This window comes from Lynx rufus, unplaced genomic scaffold, assembly GCF_022079265.1.
Source record: "Lynx rufus isolate CCGP_SWC_20201006 ecotype Redwood Valley unplaced genomic scaffold, mLynRuf1.p SCAF_18, whole genome shotgun sequence".
Classification (NCBI taxonomy): Eukaryota; Metazoa; Chordata; class Mammalia; order Carnivora; family Felidae; genus Lynx; species Lynx rufus.
Genome location: NW_025814832.1, coordinates 2125138 through 2141623, shown reverse-complemented (window position 1 = coordinate 2141623; position 16486 = coordinate 2125138). Strand labels below are relative to the sequence as shown.

The window sequence follows — 16486 nt, the reverse complement described above, 5'->3', positions numbered from 1 at the left end:
CAAAAAACAAAAACCTCTTGGCCCTGAGGTCAAGGGTTGAATCCTCTTCCAACTGAGCCAGCCAGGTGCCCCACCCACTTTGTGCTTTAATGATCTCTGATGGGTATCTGTCACTATCCCTCCTTGCTTTTTTCCCTATCTCTATTCTTTCTTTCTTTCTTTCTTTCTTTCTTTCTTTCTTTCTTTCATCTGTTCCCTCCTTCTCCTTGATTTTTCCTTTGGATGTTTTGTTGGTTTGGTTTGGGGCATTTTTGTTTGTTTTAGATTTTATTTATTTTTTAATGTTTTTTTTTAATTTATTTTTGAGAGAGGGGGAGAGAGAGAGAGAGAGAGAGCAAGTGGGGTAGGGGCAGAGAGAGGGGGACAAAGAATCCAAAGCAGGCTGTGTGCTGACAGCAGAGATCCTGATGTGGGGCTCAAACCCACAAACCCTGGGACCACGACCTGAACTGAAGTTGGACGCTTAACCAACTGAGCCACCCAGGCACGCTGAGATTTTTTTTTTTTTTTAAGTAATATCTACACCCAGCGTGGGGCTCAAACTCACAACTCTGAGATCACGCATCCTCCATCAACTGAGCCAGCCAGGTGCCCCTTCCTTTGGATGTTTATTTACTCAGTCTGCTCCCCTCTCCACCCACCCCTCCCCCTTCTTTCACTCTCTGTGGTTCTCCTCAGTCCCTTTGCCTATTCTTCTATCTCAATTTACATCCCTGATTCTTATTTTTCCTCATCTTCCTACCAGTCTCTGCCTAACAGTTCCTGGCAGTCTCTGGCTTTGTGTTATACAGTGTAGCCGTTTGTCCTTTGTCTTTCTGTCCCCAACTCCACATATTTCCTACTTTCTTTTTCTGCCAGTGAATCTTCCCATTGAGTGCCTCTTCACCTTCTGTTCTTTTGCTTCTCAGCTCCCCTGACGAATCCCCCTCAGCCTCTATCTCCACCTCTCTCTTCTCTCGCTCTGCGAACCTCTCTGAAGGCTTCTATTACCTCCATCTCTCCTGAGTCGGGTCGTTCCTCCTTGTCACTCACTCTATTTCTCTGTCTAAACCATCTGTGCCTTGCACCCTTGGGGGCCCTTCCTGTCAGCTTTTATACTGATTTTCCTCGTCCTTGTCCTCTTCGTTTATGACCATTTTACCAGTTCTGTGACTGCTTCCTGTCAGCAACCATGAGGGTCTTTCTCAGCGTTTCTGCCAAAGATTCCCTGTCTTGCCCTCCATCTGTCTTCACCTCTGTCTCTTCCATACAGGTGATCCTTTTATTTGTCCCTTGATCTATGTATGTCCACTTCTACTATCCCTTTTCTCTAGCTCAGCTTTGGGGCAGGATTTTTTTGTTTTAATTTTCCTGTCTCTTGCTTCTGCTCATGTATTTTTTCTGTGGATGATTAAGGGTTATCTCTTTCTGTCCATTGCTTTGTAGAATAGTAAACTTAATCTGCTCTACACTTCCCATAACCTGGCTGTTCTGCCTGAAGAAAAGAGATTTTGTGTGGTGAAAAACAAAAGCGCAGCAGAAGTGCTAGGGGAGAAAGGAGAGGGAGAGCTCGCAAAGGAATCCTGGAAGGGAGTCAGATACACCTTAGTCCCTCTGTAGCCAAGTGGAAGCCTTCCCTCATCTACCTCTGCCTCTGCCTTCATTCTTCCATGAAAGACAGGGCCTGGGAAAACCCTATAGTCCGCACCCAGATCAGGTGTTTGAGTCCCTGCCGTGGCTCTGGGCTTTAGTGCTGTCCTAAGAAGACAGACCTGGTGGGCACCTGGGTGGCTCAGTCGGTTAAGCATCTGACTTTGGCTCAGGTCATGATCTCGCGGTTCTTGAGTTCGAGCCCTGTGTGGGGCTCTGTGCGAACAGCTCACAGCCAGGAGCCTGCTTTGGATTCCGTGTCTCCCTCTCTCTCTGCCCCTCCCCGGCTCACACTCTCTTTCTCTCAAAACTAAATAAACATTTAAAAAAATTAAAAAAGAAGAATCTGCATTTTCTTTGAAAAGATCAGAAGATACTAAGAAAATTTAAAAGAAAGATGCTGGACTTCTTAAAAATTATGAAGGCAGGGGCACCTGGTGGCTCAGTGCGTTGAGCATCTAATTCTTGATTTTGGCTCAGGTCATGATCCTAGGGTCGTGAGATTGAGCCCTGAGTTGGGTTCTACACTGAGTGCGGAGCCTGCTTAAGATTCTCTCTCTCTCTCTCTCTCTCTCTCTATCTCTCTCTCTCTTTCTCTCTCTCTCAGTGCCTGGGTGGCTCAGTCAGCTAAGCGTCGGACTCTTGGATTTCAGCTCTGCTTGTGATCTCACGGTTTGTGAGATGGAGGCTTACATCAGGCTCTGTGCTGGGAGCACGGAACCTGCTTGAGATCCTCTCTCTCTCCCTCTCTCTCTGCCCCTCCCCTGCTCGCATGCACTCTCTCAAAATACAGAAACATTACAAAAATATTCTCTCTCTATGCCCCTCCCCCACACTCTCTCTCTCTTAAAAAAAAAATTTTTTTAAGGCAGTAGAACTAACATTAAGTACAAACACAGTAGTGTGGCTTTGAGAACCAGAAATATCAGCAGCAATTGTAGTGGCCCAGTTCTTCTGTCTCTTGGTGACTATTATGTCCACCCCCACTGGCTACTGATAGCACCTGTGTGGCCTCCTCCCATTGCTAGAATTTGGTCACAGTTGAGGTCTTTCTTCCTCTGACCCCACCCCCTCCATGCCAGATCTCTCTGATCCTAACAGGACCTCACCTTTCTTCACCTGTTCCCATGCTAAAGCAAAGGATTTCATTGGTAGTTTCATTTAGCTTCATGCCTCCTGCCACCTCTTATTGGTAGAACTGGCTGTACCTCTTGAGTTAGTCTGCTGGATGAAGCGGTCATCTGATGATGGGATTCAGTGAACAATAGCCCAGGATCCCAGTTTCCCACCCATCATGAGCATCAGCATTTCTTCTTAGATCCTAGGAATGGGGAGGGGTGTGAGTTAGCCGGAAAAGGAATTGAGATACTGAAAATTCCTTTCGGTCCTCACCCCATCGAGGGACAGTGCACTGTAGACCACATGTCCTTGTCCTGGCCATGTCTCCCCCAGGACTGGCCGGAGAGGAGCCTGACGCTTCTTTCTAGTCTTTCAGGCTGAGAATGGAACCATCCCTGGTGACAAGCTCACCATCACAACATCTCCTTGTGTCCCTGGTTTCCTTGTGCCCAGGGATGTGCGGGTGGTGCCGAGACCGTAGGACATCACTGACCAAGATACGGACGCCCAGTATGATGCTCATGGCACCCACAGTCACCAGTCCAGTTCCACCAAGGATGACCAGAGCAGGAGGCACCTGGTGTTGCTGCCGGATCAGCCACAGACTTATCCACCCCAGAGGCACCAGGCGGAAGAGGGCCAGGGTGGCCAGGGTGGCCCAGCTGGCCATGCTGAAGGCCAAGGATGGGGCCTGGTGGGAAAGCAGCAGCAATTTTCGTAGGTGCAGGCAGGCAGAGTTCAGCTCCAGGAGCAAAGACACCATAGAGAGGCCTACATAGTGGCTGGACAGAATGGCGGTGCTGAGGCAGCTCACTACCTAGGGAACAGGAGTCAGAGGTCAGAGGACCTTCCAGGAACTACTGACCATCATTGCCAACATCTCAATCCCTAAGACAGGGGCTCCTAAGCATTTTGTGGTATGCTATCAAAAACCTGCCCTTTAGGCTTACCCTTACGTTGGGGCCTAAATGGCATTAAAATAACTTCCATAATAACCCTCGGCCCAGAGGTTGTCTCCCCTGGGGCAGCAGCAGCGTCTGCACAGTATACCCCCCACCCCGCCCCGATTTCCAATCCTGGGTTTTGATGCCCCATCCCCACTCCCTGTACTGGGACTCCCCCTTCTCAGAAAATCTCCCTATTCAACATTTCTGCAATCTATGAGCCACCTGAGGGAATCCAAGCTACCTAGGCAGTGCTCAGACTCCAGCTGTGGCTAGCAGTCAATCCTCTCCCCCCAAACCAGCCCAAAGTTGGGAGGATCAAGCCCCAACAGGGTCAGAGACTCTGGAAAGTCACTGGACAGAAACCTGAAGAGAGATTGGGGACCCCCACCCCGAGCATACCACCCTTCCTGTCTCCCTTTCCCCAAGTCTCACCACCAAATGATGACAGAGAAGTTCCCACGCCTGGCCCAAGGTCTGGTTGCACAGCATGTCAGCTCCATCCGCCAAGAAATAACCTATGGGCATGTTATGAGGGGGAGGATCATTAGGCCTCCCCAAGTTGTTGTACCTCTTGGAGAGGAATCTTCATCCCCTCCTTTTTCCAGGTCTTTAGTTTCCTTTAGCAAAGCTGCCAGAAACATTTGACATCTGGGGACCTGGAATTACCATCGGAAGGTTGTTCCCCACCAAGCCGGCCCAACCTTCCCTGCAGACTCACCCACGGACACAGCCACCAGCACCAGGGCCCAGAACGGGTGGCCGTGAATCGGGTCGGCAGCCATCTGAGGGTACAGCGAGAGCCTGTAGGAGATGGGGGACCATAGTCAGCATCGTGCAGACTCAGACCCCATTCTCCCGCTGTGCACGCTCACCCACCCGTTCACAGCCCCCACCCAGTGTCAGACTTTCAAGGTCCCGCTTCGAGGGAGTGAAGCCTACTTGGAAAGAAAAGAAAAGTAAAGAGAAGAGACGAGAAGAGAAGAGAACAAAGAAAAGAAGAGAAGAGAAGAGAAGAGAAGAGAAGAGAAGAGAAGAGAAGGAGAAGGAGAAGGAGAAGGAGAAGGAGAAGGAGAAGGAGAAGGAGAAGGAGAAGGAGAAGGAGAAGGAGAAGGGAAAAGGAAAAGGAAAAGGAAAAAGGGTTGTGTAAGGTCCTGCTTCGATTCTTGAAGGTGCCCCATGGGTCTTTTAATCTCAACTTTCGACCGCTCCCCCTCACCCCGGTGCCTCCCGAACCTCTAAGCCCCGCACCCGAGCAGCGCCCCGACCCCTGTGAGCAGGCTGTGCACCAGGGAGACACAGATGTTCCGCCACTTCCAACGGTCCTGGGCAGCAGATCCCGGCGTGGGCAGCAGCTGCAGCGCCCAGTGCAGCCCCCGGAAGGCGGCGAAGGAGGCGCCGGTCACAAGGAGCCCCCACATGGCCTGGCAGGTCCGATTTAGTCCCTTGGGCGCCGGCGCTCTCAGCTGGGACGCACCCAATGTCAGCTGCGGGGGCTGTGAGTTGGTTTTCGCGCAAGAACGGGTCTTTGGCTTCCCCAGCCCACCGCGCCTTTGGAATCCGCTTTAACTTTTCTAGGCTTCGACCACGCCCCCATCACTCGGCTAGGTGGTGATTGGAGCAGCCGGGGAGCCACGCCCCGGAGCTACAGCCAACAGATCCTGTCCCGCCCTAGGGTGGGTGGCGGGTTGGGGGCTCCTGGGGACCACGCTTTGCAACGGAGCTCAGGGGGACTTCCAGGCTGCCGACAGGGTTCTTCCCCAACTCCTGTGTCCCAAACCCTTCGGAACTCCCGAAATAGGTCGCTAAACTCACCTGACACCCCCAGAGGCCCCGCCCCATTGTCTTTCACCTCCTCTTCCCTATACTAACCTTTCACCTGCTGGTCATCCCACTCTTGGCACCCTCACCGACCTGAAGGTAGAAGCCAGCGCACACCCACTCCCACTTGCTTAAACATCGCCACCGCACTGCCCCACATCACCCCCACCCCCTCTCAGCTGTGGGGGTACCTCATTTCCTTCGAGCCACCCTTTCCACTTTCCGAGGTTTCCAGACCTTTAACACATCATGGCAACCCTATTAATCCCAATAGTACTGTCCCCTTACACAGTGCCTTCAAATGGAACAACAGCTCCCATTTTGGAGAAGCGACCCGCTGGGGACTCCTCCCCCCAACCGTTTTTGGGGGCCCTACAGAGGACCCTTGCTATTAGGAGGGGAGGGAAAAGGAAACCACTTAGCACTCAAGTCTTGAAAAGCACCCCTCCCCCCAGGGCTTGGTACAAGTTAGGTGAATAGAATTCTCTCTTCCAATCTGAGGTGGCAAGGAGAGGTCACGCAGGGTCACCTCCAGGTTGGGGCAGAATCAAAGAGAAAATCAAAGACTGATAGGATTCTAGAACCTTTCAGCCTGGAGATAAAATCTTCCCTGACGCCCCCACCTTCCATCTCCTGAAGAGTGACAGGTTTTTACTGTTTTCCTTACTCCACACCACACCTCTTCAGCTGGCTGAAAGCCAGCAATTCAGAGAGCTGTTTCTCGTAGGTGGAGAGGGGTAGATTCCAGCTACTTACTCCTGGAGAATGAAGTTCTTCACATTCTCACAACCCCTTTTCTTCACCAAAACCCCATTTCGTCCAAGGGGTTAGGGGCATCCCTTCATTCCTCCACACCCACCTCTCCAAGTTTTTAAAACAATTACACTGATTCTTTTAAATTTTATTTATTATATGAGAACCATACACAATGTAGAAAATTTTAAAATAGAAAAGCCAAAGAGGAAAATCACAATGATTTTGTTCCACCATCCAAAGATAATCACTATCATTAACATTTAAGAGTTATGTCCTTAGTCTTTATCTGTTTTATATATACAAGAATATACCCATATTAAAAACAATTGAGATCACATAATACACACTATTTTCATAACCTTTTTAATATTCAAAGAGCATTTTTCTTTCCAGTCAAATGTTCTTCTACATGACTTCTAATGGCTGTGCAGTACTCCACCATCTGGATGGATATACAATGATTTACTTAAGCAATCCCCCATTGCAAATTTTCATTACAGCAAAGAAGAAGTGAATTCCCAATCAGACAACTGCTTCTCATTTTTTCTATTGCAATGCTGGGGTGAGCATCTTGTAACTGAATCTTTAATTATTTTCTTAGGATAAATTCCCAAGTGTAGAATCACTAGGTCAAAGGCGATGGACACTTTTAGAGTGTTTGACACATACTACCAAACTGACATCCAGGAAGGCTATACCAATTCGCACCCCCATATGCAAGGTATGGGAGTGTTATTTTAGTGCTCCTTTGCCGATACTGGGTCTTCCTTTTTTTATTTTTTAAAATATAGTTTGCCGAGGGAAAAATGCTTTCAGCTATGCTTGTCTTTCTTTAATTACTAATGAAGCACACAGTGTTTTTCATGGTTTTATCCATTTGAATTTCTTCTATGAATTCCCTACATATGTCCTTTCACAGCTGGTTCTTGCTCCTTGAGGCTGCTTTATATCACTCTATAGGGTAGGGAGTAGAAGTAGGAGGATGAAGCAACAGGACATTTTAACACAGTCTCATATCTCAGGGAGGTAGTGACACTGGAGAGAAATAGTGAATGAAGCCAGTGGCCGGGAGCTTGTTCTTGATGGAGGCTGGCCGTCCTCCCTCCTCCTGGGGTGCTCCTGGCCTTTATGGGTCCCCTCTGCGGGGTGCCCAGACAGGGCCCTGTGCTCTCCGGGCCTGGTCCTTCACTGGTCTTCTGCCTGCCTCTGTGTTCCCAGGCTGCTCTTCCTCATCTCTCTGCTCCATGACGGGTGAGGATGGCAGAGCCACATACCCAGGGCTGGAGGGAGACACTGTGGCCAGTGAAGCGGAGAGGGGAAGAAAGGACGGAAGCAATGTCCAGGGACAGAACAATCTTTGTTGCAGCCTATGAGTGGACCCAGTCTACCCACCCCCTCTACCGCAATCCCACACACATCCAGCCTAGGCTGCAGAAGGGTGGGTTCAATGATCTACTCTCCCCTAAATCTCTCTCATAAATGGAGAAAAGGACCCAGCTACCTGTACATCTTGTGCCCCACAGCGGGACAGCTTTCTGCAGCCCCTGAATTTGGCCACCTTCAGGCAGGGAGGCTGGGCCACGGTTGAACCACACCAGAGCCTGAGCCCCAAGAGTTACATGGCATCAGGAGCCAGGGGTGCTAGGTTTACACAGCTTGATTCCCCAGAGGGGGTCACATCCCACAACCCATCTCGCCTGGTTGCTGGAGAGAATTTCCTGCCTCATAAGCCTGAGCTGAGTCTCACAAATTATCCTGGAAGGTAAAGTGAGAGAAGAAACAGAGGAACAGCAGTTGGAACCCCATCAGGGGCTACAGTTCTGTTTTGGGTGGCAGAGGAAACCTGGGGCCACCTTTGCATGGTGGGAAGTCAATGTAGAGACTGAGCTCCTCCAGCCCCTAGCCCTGGTCTAACTCTAGCCCCCTCCCTCTAATCCTCCCCCCACCCCCAGCTCCTGGGGTTGTGTTGGTTAGGGATGGGGGGAGGGGCAACAGCTTATATGAAAAGCTGTTTTGTTCCCACCCACAGGGAGAGGAGAGCCCAGGCTCTGAGTCTGCACAGTAGGCTTCTGATTCCCTCCTGCACATTCAACTGTATGATTCTGCATCTCACAGGTGTTGAAGCTGAGACAAGAGGCCCAAGGGTCCCACTATAGGTGATTTATCCCTGTAACTGGAGCCTAGGCCAGTCTGAGGAAATACAGGGAAAGCTAAGAGCATGGGGTTGACTACTCAGATGGGAGTTTCAGTATGACCTCTTCCCTGAAGATGAAATTTACTTTGGACCTCACCTGGAAAGGCAGTAGGAAAGAAAGGGAGACAGGAAGGAGGGTCAAGAAAGACATCTGAGTAAAGGTGTTGCCAGTTTTCTTTGCTCCCATTGTCTTCCCTTTGTCACACACTGATGTAGACCAACTAACCTTGGGTAGTCACAGCCATCTAGTCCCCAGCCCAACGAGGGTCTCTAATCTACAACTGTTCTCTCTTGCTGGGCCAATCTGGCTGAAGGGTCTCCAACTGAACAAGGTTCCCTTTTCCAAAAGGCATCACCACTCCCGCTGTTCTGACCTTCCCAGCCCCAGTTCCGTCACCTTCCAGATGAGGGGGAAAGCAGCTCCTTCTCCTCTTCCTCCTCCTCCTTGAAGCCAGGGGCAGAGGGCAACAGTTCTTCAACTGGCAGCTTTAGCTGGGTCAGGACATAAAGCTTGCCACTGAAGAACTACTGCGGCTCAGCCAGTTGAGGATGTGGGAGGGACAGGCTCCTAAAAGGAAAGGGAAGAAAAATGGGAAGGATCTGAGCAGGGCCATGTCACAGGGGCACTGTCCCACTGGCATCAAAGTCCAGCTCCAACAGATGCTCAACCTTGTAACAAAGGGTTCTTGGCTTTGACTTGGGCCTGCAGGAGCGGTTGACTTCAGTGAGAAGCAAGAGGCAGCTCTAAACATACCTCCTTGCACCTCTTTCCAGAACTGAAGGCTGTAGAGACCCAGGCCTACTCTCACCCCACCCCCCACCCCTTGCCTCAGCTACCCACGGAGGGCCCCTCCTCTTCAGCATTCAGAGAGGGCAGGACTTAGAACCTTGGACACGTCCCACCAATCGCCCAGGTACTTGGTGAGAAGTTGTACCTTAGGTCCAAAAATGTGAGTTCAGTGATCAGCCCAACTGACTTGTTCCCAAAGAGTTCAGCTAGAAGAGTTTTGGGGGCCTACATCTGGGGAAGAGTAAGGAAGTGTTTGGAAGGTCAGCAGAGGCTCCAGGGACTGTGAGGAGAGGACAGGGGACCAAAGGCTGGAGGGGAGGGAGGTATGGGCAGGGTGGATGGGCAGCTTCCCCAAGACTCTCAAATGCCAGGCATTCCGCTTGCGCATTCCGGGTACATCTGGTATGAATTCCAGGCTGTCTGCCGGCCCCTCCATGTCTGAACTTTGTTCCAAGTTCCAAGCCCCGCCCCCACAGTTCCAACGCATGAATCAGCAGGAAAAGCCGGGCCCTGCAGCATGGCCCAGGGAGGGGGCTGGGGGCGTGGCAGGCTAGAGGGCTGTGAGCTGGGGAGGGCGGGTCTGTGCTGACACTCAGTCCAAGGGCATGGCCCATGCCAGTGTGAGCGGCCAAGGCGGTCTTGCTTTCAGACTTCTATACTCAGAGGATAAGAAAGACTAGGGTGGGGGTGGGAGGTTTTCAAATTACAAAACCCTCTAGGGAGACATGAACTTTGTGGTATCTTCCTTCCCCCAGGTGACCAGTCCAACTCCTTCCCACTCTCCTCTGTCTGAGCCAGCTCTGTTCAGCCCATAGGACTCAGCGGCTGCTCAGAGTCTGTGCCAAGCAGGTGCCCTTGGCTGCAGGGCGGGGTGGGCCCAGGGCACTGACCCTCTGACCAGCTGCTCCATCAACCCTTTGGCACCCTGACAATTCCTAGCCCAGTCTGACAGCCAGGATGACAGGCCAAATGAGTTGGAGGCTGTAACTAGGGCCGGAGGGAGGTGGGGGCGATAGCCTAGCGAGAGGCCATAGGGAGGGGCCAAGAGTTGGCCGAGAGGTGGGGAGAGAGGGAGCCCAGTGATGACTAACCCAGGCGCCCCACCCAGTCAGCCGGCTTCCCAGGCGGTCAGGGCCAGGCCTGGGCTAGGGGCCCCACAACCGGACATGCTGGGGGGAGGTGCAGAGGTGACCTTCTCTGGGCCCAAGACGGCCAGTTAGGCTGGGGAGGGGGGGTTAGAGTTTCCAGGTCCTCCTCCAGCCCGCTTCCCCCACCAACCGCGGTGAAACCCTAACCTTTGGGTTGCATAAGGCCCCCGCACCGCCGCCCCCTACTCCTCTCCCCTCCCCCCTTACATAACATCCCCTGGAGGGAACGAGAGGAGGGGCCGGCCCGCCCAGAGACCCCTTCCCTGCCAGGGCGCTCAATTGGCCCTGACCCACTGACTGCCAGTAAAGGAAAACTACCTCCTCACTACCCGCCGGGTCCAAACCCTCCGCAAGCTAGAAGGCCAGTTCTCATATCCTTTGACCAGGGGGCGCCCAGGTTAGCTGCCCCCAGCCCTCCAGCCCCTCGTCTCCCTTTTAGCCACTCTGCAAAACCTTCCGCCACTACTGCTGTCCTGGCTCCTTCTTTAAACCTCCTGCCACACTACTCCAGCCAGTTCAGGCCCCTCTGCCCCAAAGCTCCCCTACCCCCGCCGCCCCCTCTCCCCTCCCCCGGAAGGGCAGGGTGTGGCCACCAGGACCCTACTTTCCCCCGTTACCCTGTTAGCACGGTTCCCTCCTGTGCGGCGGAGACCCCAGCTCACACCCACCTGGTGCTGGGTGGGGGGGCTGCTGAGGGTAGGGGAGCAAATCAGTGCGTCCGTCCCCCACGGCCGGCGGCGCTGTGTCTTCCCTGCGCCCAGCACACACCGGCTCCAGGCTCCGATCAGCTGGCGGCGTCGTGACGCACAAGCTGCGATTGCACCGCCCAGGGCCAATCACCGCCCACTGCTGGGCAGCGTGACCACACCCACTCTGGGGCGCCAGCACTTCGCCCAGGTCCCGCCTCTCCGGCCGTCTTAGCTCTGATTGGCAAGGAGGCCACCCCTTTGCCTGGGTGAGCTGCGCTAGGCCACGCCCACCAACTCACGAGCTCACCAATAGGTGAAAGGGTGTGGCTGAGCCATAAGCCTAAGGCAGCTTGCTTTGAGGAGCGCTACGTCAAACCAGAGTCCTAAAGAGCAAAAGGAAGTAAAGGCGTGTGTGTTTGCGTTGCACACTGGTCAATGTAGTTCTCGGTCTGGCACCTCGTTCCCAGAATCCAGCGCGCTCTGTGAGTTGGCATTTTTAAACTCCTCTCCGAATCCATCCTGGCGAAGTCCTTAAAGGGCTACAGCCCCTCCTTTTTTGGGCCGTGCGTGCTTGTTTTAAACTACCCCAAAATGGATTCGCTGACTTCTGCGTATGAGGCGATAGTTCTTTAGGGAAAGGTGGAGCAGGCGAAGCAGGAGTGGGTAGAACTGAAGGTGGAAATCAGCCTCCCGGGCAGCAGACTCTTCCATTGTATGAGGACTCTTGAGGGCTTTTGGGGGAGGGAAAACTGTCCACCTCTCCTGGTCCCAGCTTTCACTGGAGAGATCTAGTCCTCCTCTCCTGGCGGGCTCTTACTAACCAGGAGATTTTTCTTGTAGAGTAGGTCTCGTCCCAGTCGCATAGAGGCAGAGCCTCTCAAGCAGCAGCTTCCTAACAAAAGATTCATAGTACAGTCCTCACTTGAGGGTAGAAGCAAGACTAGTGGTGGGAAACTAGGGGATGGGTCTTGCCAGAGTGTCAACTGGTAAGTAACCCCATCCTCCGCCTAATACCCCTATTCTGTCCCGCCCTCCAGAAACCTTTCACTGACTCAGGCCTACTTAGGAAGAGATTTCAAAGGTAGAGACCAATGGGGAGGCTGCCCCTTTCCCCAGGGGCCAATCAGAGCCTAGGGGGGCGGGGGATGGGCAAAACGAAGAGGAACCCAATGACTTGGCAAAAGCTGCTAAACCGCTTTTTTAAAGGGCCAAGTCTGGGACGCGTCGCAATTTATCACCCCCACCCCCGCCCGTTCCATAAAAGAGAAACGTGTAGACAGGATCCGTGAGTTTTCCATAGACTCCCAGTTGAGTATGAGGATACCGAAAAGGATCAGCCTGGGGTGAGAGACAGTTCCTCTGTATCAAATACAGGCTCCACCAAGTAATTGCTGTGGTTCCTAGGAACTCCAGAATTCCCAGCCTGTGTTCAGAACAATGTGCCTTTAAGGAAACTTCCTGCCTTCCACCCCAGTAACAGCTGATTGCTGGAAAGTGTGACCTCAGGGGACGAATCAGCTGTTACCACATCCTCCTCCTGGCCTGCCCTCCTCCATCCCCTTATCCCCACCCCACCCCCCACTCTACCTCCGCCCCAACCCTCCTGGGTCTTCAGGAAAGAGAGGAGATGGAACCCCAAATATGGGGGATCTGCTTGTATGTTCTTTCCTCTTTCACTCCAAGACTGTCTCCCCCCCTCCAACCCCCCATCTGCTGTTTAGCTCTTCAGAGGTCTGAGCTTGGAACGAGCGGTATTTCCTGTCTGCACAGCCAGTTCACACTCAGCTCATACCCGCCTTCCCAGGTCTAGAAGGAGGCCAGTATTGGGGAGGCTCAGAATGGTGGCTGGCTGGGTGTGTGGGTGCTCCAGGAATGGTACTGGGAAAGGTCCAGCGAAGCTGCAAACCAAACCTAGAGGAGAGGAATAGCCATGGAAAGAACGCTTCCTGGGGCCAGAAACCTGCTCCCCAGGCCATTTGCCCCCTACTCCCTACTCAAGTTGCCGTATTCCTTCCCACACTGGGACTAGCTAATGGGACTCTCTTGGCTTCACCCATTCGCTCCACTTATAACTTAGATGCCACCTGGCCCTTGTTTTATTTACACTCTCACCCTCCACAGCAGGCGTGCTAATGTGGAGCCTCCCAGAGACTGCAAGTGGAATGCACTGATCCCAGAAACCAGAGGCTTTGGCTGGGAAGTCCTGCAGGAAGACCCAGGTAAATATTTTTACCCCAGCCCTGAGCAGGGAGTCAGGGTCATTCCAGGACAAGCTTAGTGTTAAGTCCCAGGACTGACTTGGCAAGGTTGGGAGAAACTGACCAGGGCCTTGGCCAAGCTTGGAAGAAAGAGGAACCTCACCAGCTGCCCCCATTATCCATTATCCTTACAGTGGAAGTCTCATTCCCTTCTTATCCAAGACCCTCGGAGTAGGCCCATGTCCATTTTGTTCTGCTAACTCTCCATTCCCCTCACCCCTCCCACCCCATTGGGCAAAAGCACAGGCTTTGAGTCCAGGGTTTCTCAACCTCAGCAGTATTGACATTCTGGGCTAGATAATTTCTTGTTGTGGGCGCTGTCATTTGTAGCATATTTTAGCAGCATCCCTGGTCCACTAGATGGAATTAGCACACCCCCACCCTGCAGTTATGACAACCATGAATGTCTCAGGACATTACCAGATGTCCCCTGGGGGCCAAAATCTCCCCCAGTTGAGAACTACCGAAATCAACAAACTTGGATTCAAATTCCAGCTCTTACCAGCTCTGAACTTGAAGATGCTCAACATCTCTGCACCTCAATTTCCTCATCCACAAAATAGAGTGAATAATAAATTCAGAGTTTATTGTAGGGATTAAAAAAGGATTATGTTGTTTTTATTAAAAATTTTTAAAATGTTTATTTTTGAGAGAGAGAGAGAGAGAGAGAGAGAGCACATGAGGGGGGAGGAGCAGAAAGAGACGAGACAGAGGATCTGAAGCAGGCTCTGTATTGACAGCAGAGAGCCCAGTGAGGGGCTCGAACTCATGAATGGTGAGATCATGATCTGAGCTGAAGTCAAATGTTTAAACCTACTGAACCACCCAGGTGCCCCGAAAAGGATTATGTTCGAAAACACCTAGCACAGTACCTGGCCCACTGGCCCACAGTTGGCACACTAAATGTTAGCTTCCTTCACTTTTCTCCCTGCCAGATCAGCAAAAACTAACCTCACTCAGCATGGGCTGACTGCCGGGGCAGCTGCAACTTCCCTCCTTGACTATCCAAGCCATGACCTCCAGGAAACTCAATATTGAAGTTGGCGAAAGGGAGTGGCTAATTTGGTCCCAGATTCTCCAAAGCCCAAGGGTGCTTGGGTTGGGATTCCAGGGAAATTTGGGAATTGAGCTGTTACAGAGCATTATATCAAGATGTGGCCTGCAGATTGCCTGCATCAGAATTAACTGGGGTGCTTGTTAAAAATTCGGGTCCCTGGGTCTCATTCCAGACTACTGAATCAGAAGTACATCATAAAGTTTGAAAACCACTGTTTTAGGCCTCAGGTTGGGGAAGGTGTCAGTGCCCCAGAAATCTTAGTGCCCAGCATTGTAAGGACATCCTATTCAAAGGAAGAAAAGAATTCTTAAGGTTAGTTACACTCAAGGTCATTGTTGTATTGCAAGCCAAAACCACTAGAGGGCAGGGCATACACGAACTTACAGAAAGAAAAAGTAGTGCCTATTCAGACTAGGTAAACAAACCCGAGCAAAGACCAGGTGGACCCAATTTTATTGGTACTAAGAAGCAGGCACTACCCACTGACCATCAAAACCCGTTCTCTGGCCTCAGTTACTCAGACCAAAGTTCGGGATGCGAGATTGTCAAAGAACGCCTAATTTCTCAGGTGAAAAAATAAAACTTCATGGCCAAGGAGCACAGCGAACATTGGTTTTGGAATGAGATATTTTGGGTTTGAAATTTGGCTCTACCAACTCTTAGCAGTGTGACCTTGGGCAAGTTGCCTAAGGTAGTCAGCTTCCTCATCCTAAATGGTTATAAAAATATCTCCTTAAACAAAACAAGATATGCAAAGTGTTAGCCGGGTGCCTGGCTCCTAATCAGTGCTCCATGAATGATGGTTGTAAGTTATAACTGCCCAAGGCCATGTGAACAAGCACATCCGGGGCTCCCACTGTATCTTCAAGAGGATGCAGATGGAATCAGATCATAGCTGAACCATTTGTTTCCTCTCTAATTAGGACTGTAGTTTTTCTTTTTTTTTTTTTAATTAAAAAACTGTTTTTAAGTTTTATTTATTTACTTTTGAAAGAGAGAGAGAGCATGAGCAAGGGAGAGGCAGAGAGAGGGAGAGAGAGAATCCCAAGCAGACTCAGTGCAGCACAGAGCCCGATGTGGGGCTCGAACCCATGAACCATGAGATCATGACCCGAGCCGAAATGGAGATGGATGCTTAACTGCCTGAGCCACCCAGGCGCCCCAGGACAGTAGTTTTTCTTGAGTGCCTTTATGGATTCCTCCCTCTACACCAAACTCCTACTTGAGGCAAAATCTCCTAGGAGTGAGACTCAAAAAAACAGAGCCAGTGGTTTTGCTACAATGTCCTCAAATGGGTCAGAACCAAGACCCCTGGATAGTTTTGGCACCAGCTGTCTGGTTTCTGCTCCCTGTCCTGTGCTGCACCGTTCCCCTAGCCAAGGTAGCAACTGCAAGGCTCTGACCACAGCAGGCAGGCTCTGGCACCTCAGAGGCAGATCTTCAACGGGAAGTCTTGGGGGAACCTTTCCTCCCAAGAACTACAGGCTTCTGGGCCTGGGCCACTTTTCTCCCTCTCAGATGGCTCAGAATTTGAAAGAGAGAAAGAAAGAGCCCTGAGAGGGCTGGGGAGGGGTGAGGACTGTAGGACAGAAAGTGTGTGCACCAGCTTCTAAGTTGCCATTCTGCCACTTGGGCAAGTCTCTTTGGCGGCTCTTGGTTATGACTTGTGAAATATAAAGAGTATTAACTGTCTTCTGTATTTTAGGGGTGTTGTAAAAGCCAAATGGAATGCTACTGATTAAATGTGTTGGAAAATTAAAAGCTCCTTCTCTTGGTAGGCAGCATGGAGGCGCTGAAGGGACTTAATGTCAAAAGCCCGGCTCTGCCATCTGTTTCTTATCTGTAAAACCAGAGGGGCGGTGGTATCAGCCCGCTAAAGGCTGGGATCTCCGGCAAAATCCTTCCTAAATCCACGTCCTGGTGCGTGCAGGAGGAAGCAGGAAGGGAAATCTCATGGGCTGTTCAGCATCCCCCTCTCCTGCACCCCGAGAAAGCGAAGCCGCAACTGCACTGGGAGGGAGGGCACCGAGGCCTGCCAGGCGGTGGCGCCGGCGGGAGGCGCGGTCCGACCGGCCCATTTG

General features: G+C 51.6%; 1 protein-coding gene and 1 long non-coding RNA gene across 2 annotated transcripts; both read right to left on the bottom strand.

The window, feature by feature from the left end:
- Positions 1-3032: 3032 nt before the first annotated feature.
- On the bottom strand, positions 3033-5113 carry TLCD2 (TLC domain containing 2). Its single transcript, XM_047080456.1, has 4 exons — positions 4944-5113; positions 4414-4496; positions 4128-4210; positions 3033-3565 (listed from the first exon to the last, which is right to left on the bottom strand). The coding sequence occupies exons 1-4, from the start codon at positions 5111-5113 to the stop codon at positions 3113-3115; spliced, it is 789 nt and encodes a 262-aa protein (XP_046936412.1). The 3' UTR covers positions 3033-3112.
- A 1299-nt stretch (positions 5114-6412) lies between these two features.
- LOC124513332 (uncharacterized) lies at positions 6413-11193 on the bottom strand. Its single transcript, XR_006962356.1, has 3 exons — positions 11070-11193; positions 8861-9031; positions 6413-7562 (listed from the first exon to the last, which is right to left on the bottom strand). It is a non-coding gene; the product is annotated as an uncharacterized LOC124513332 (long non-coding RNA).
- Positions 11194-16486: the final 5293 nt, after the last annotated feature.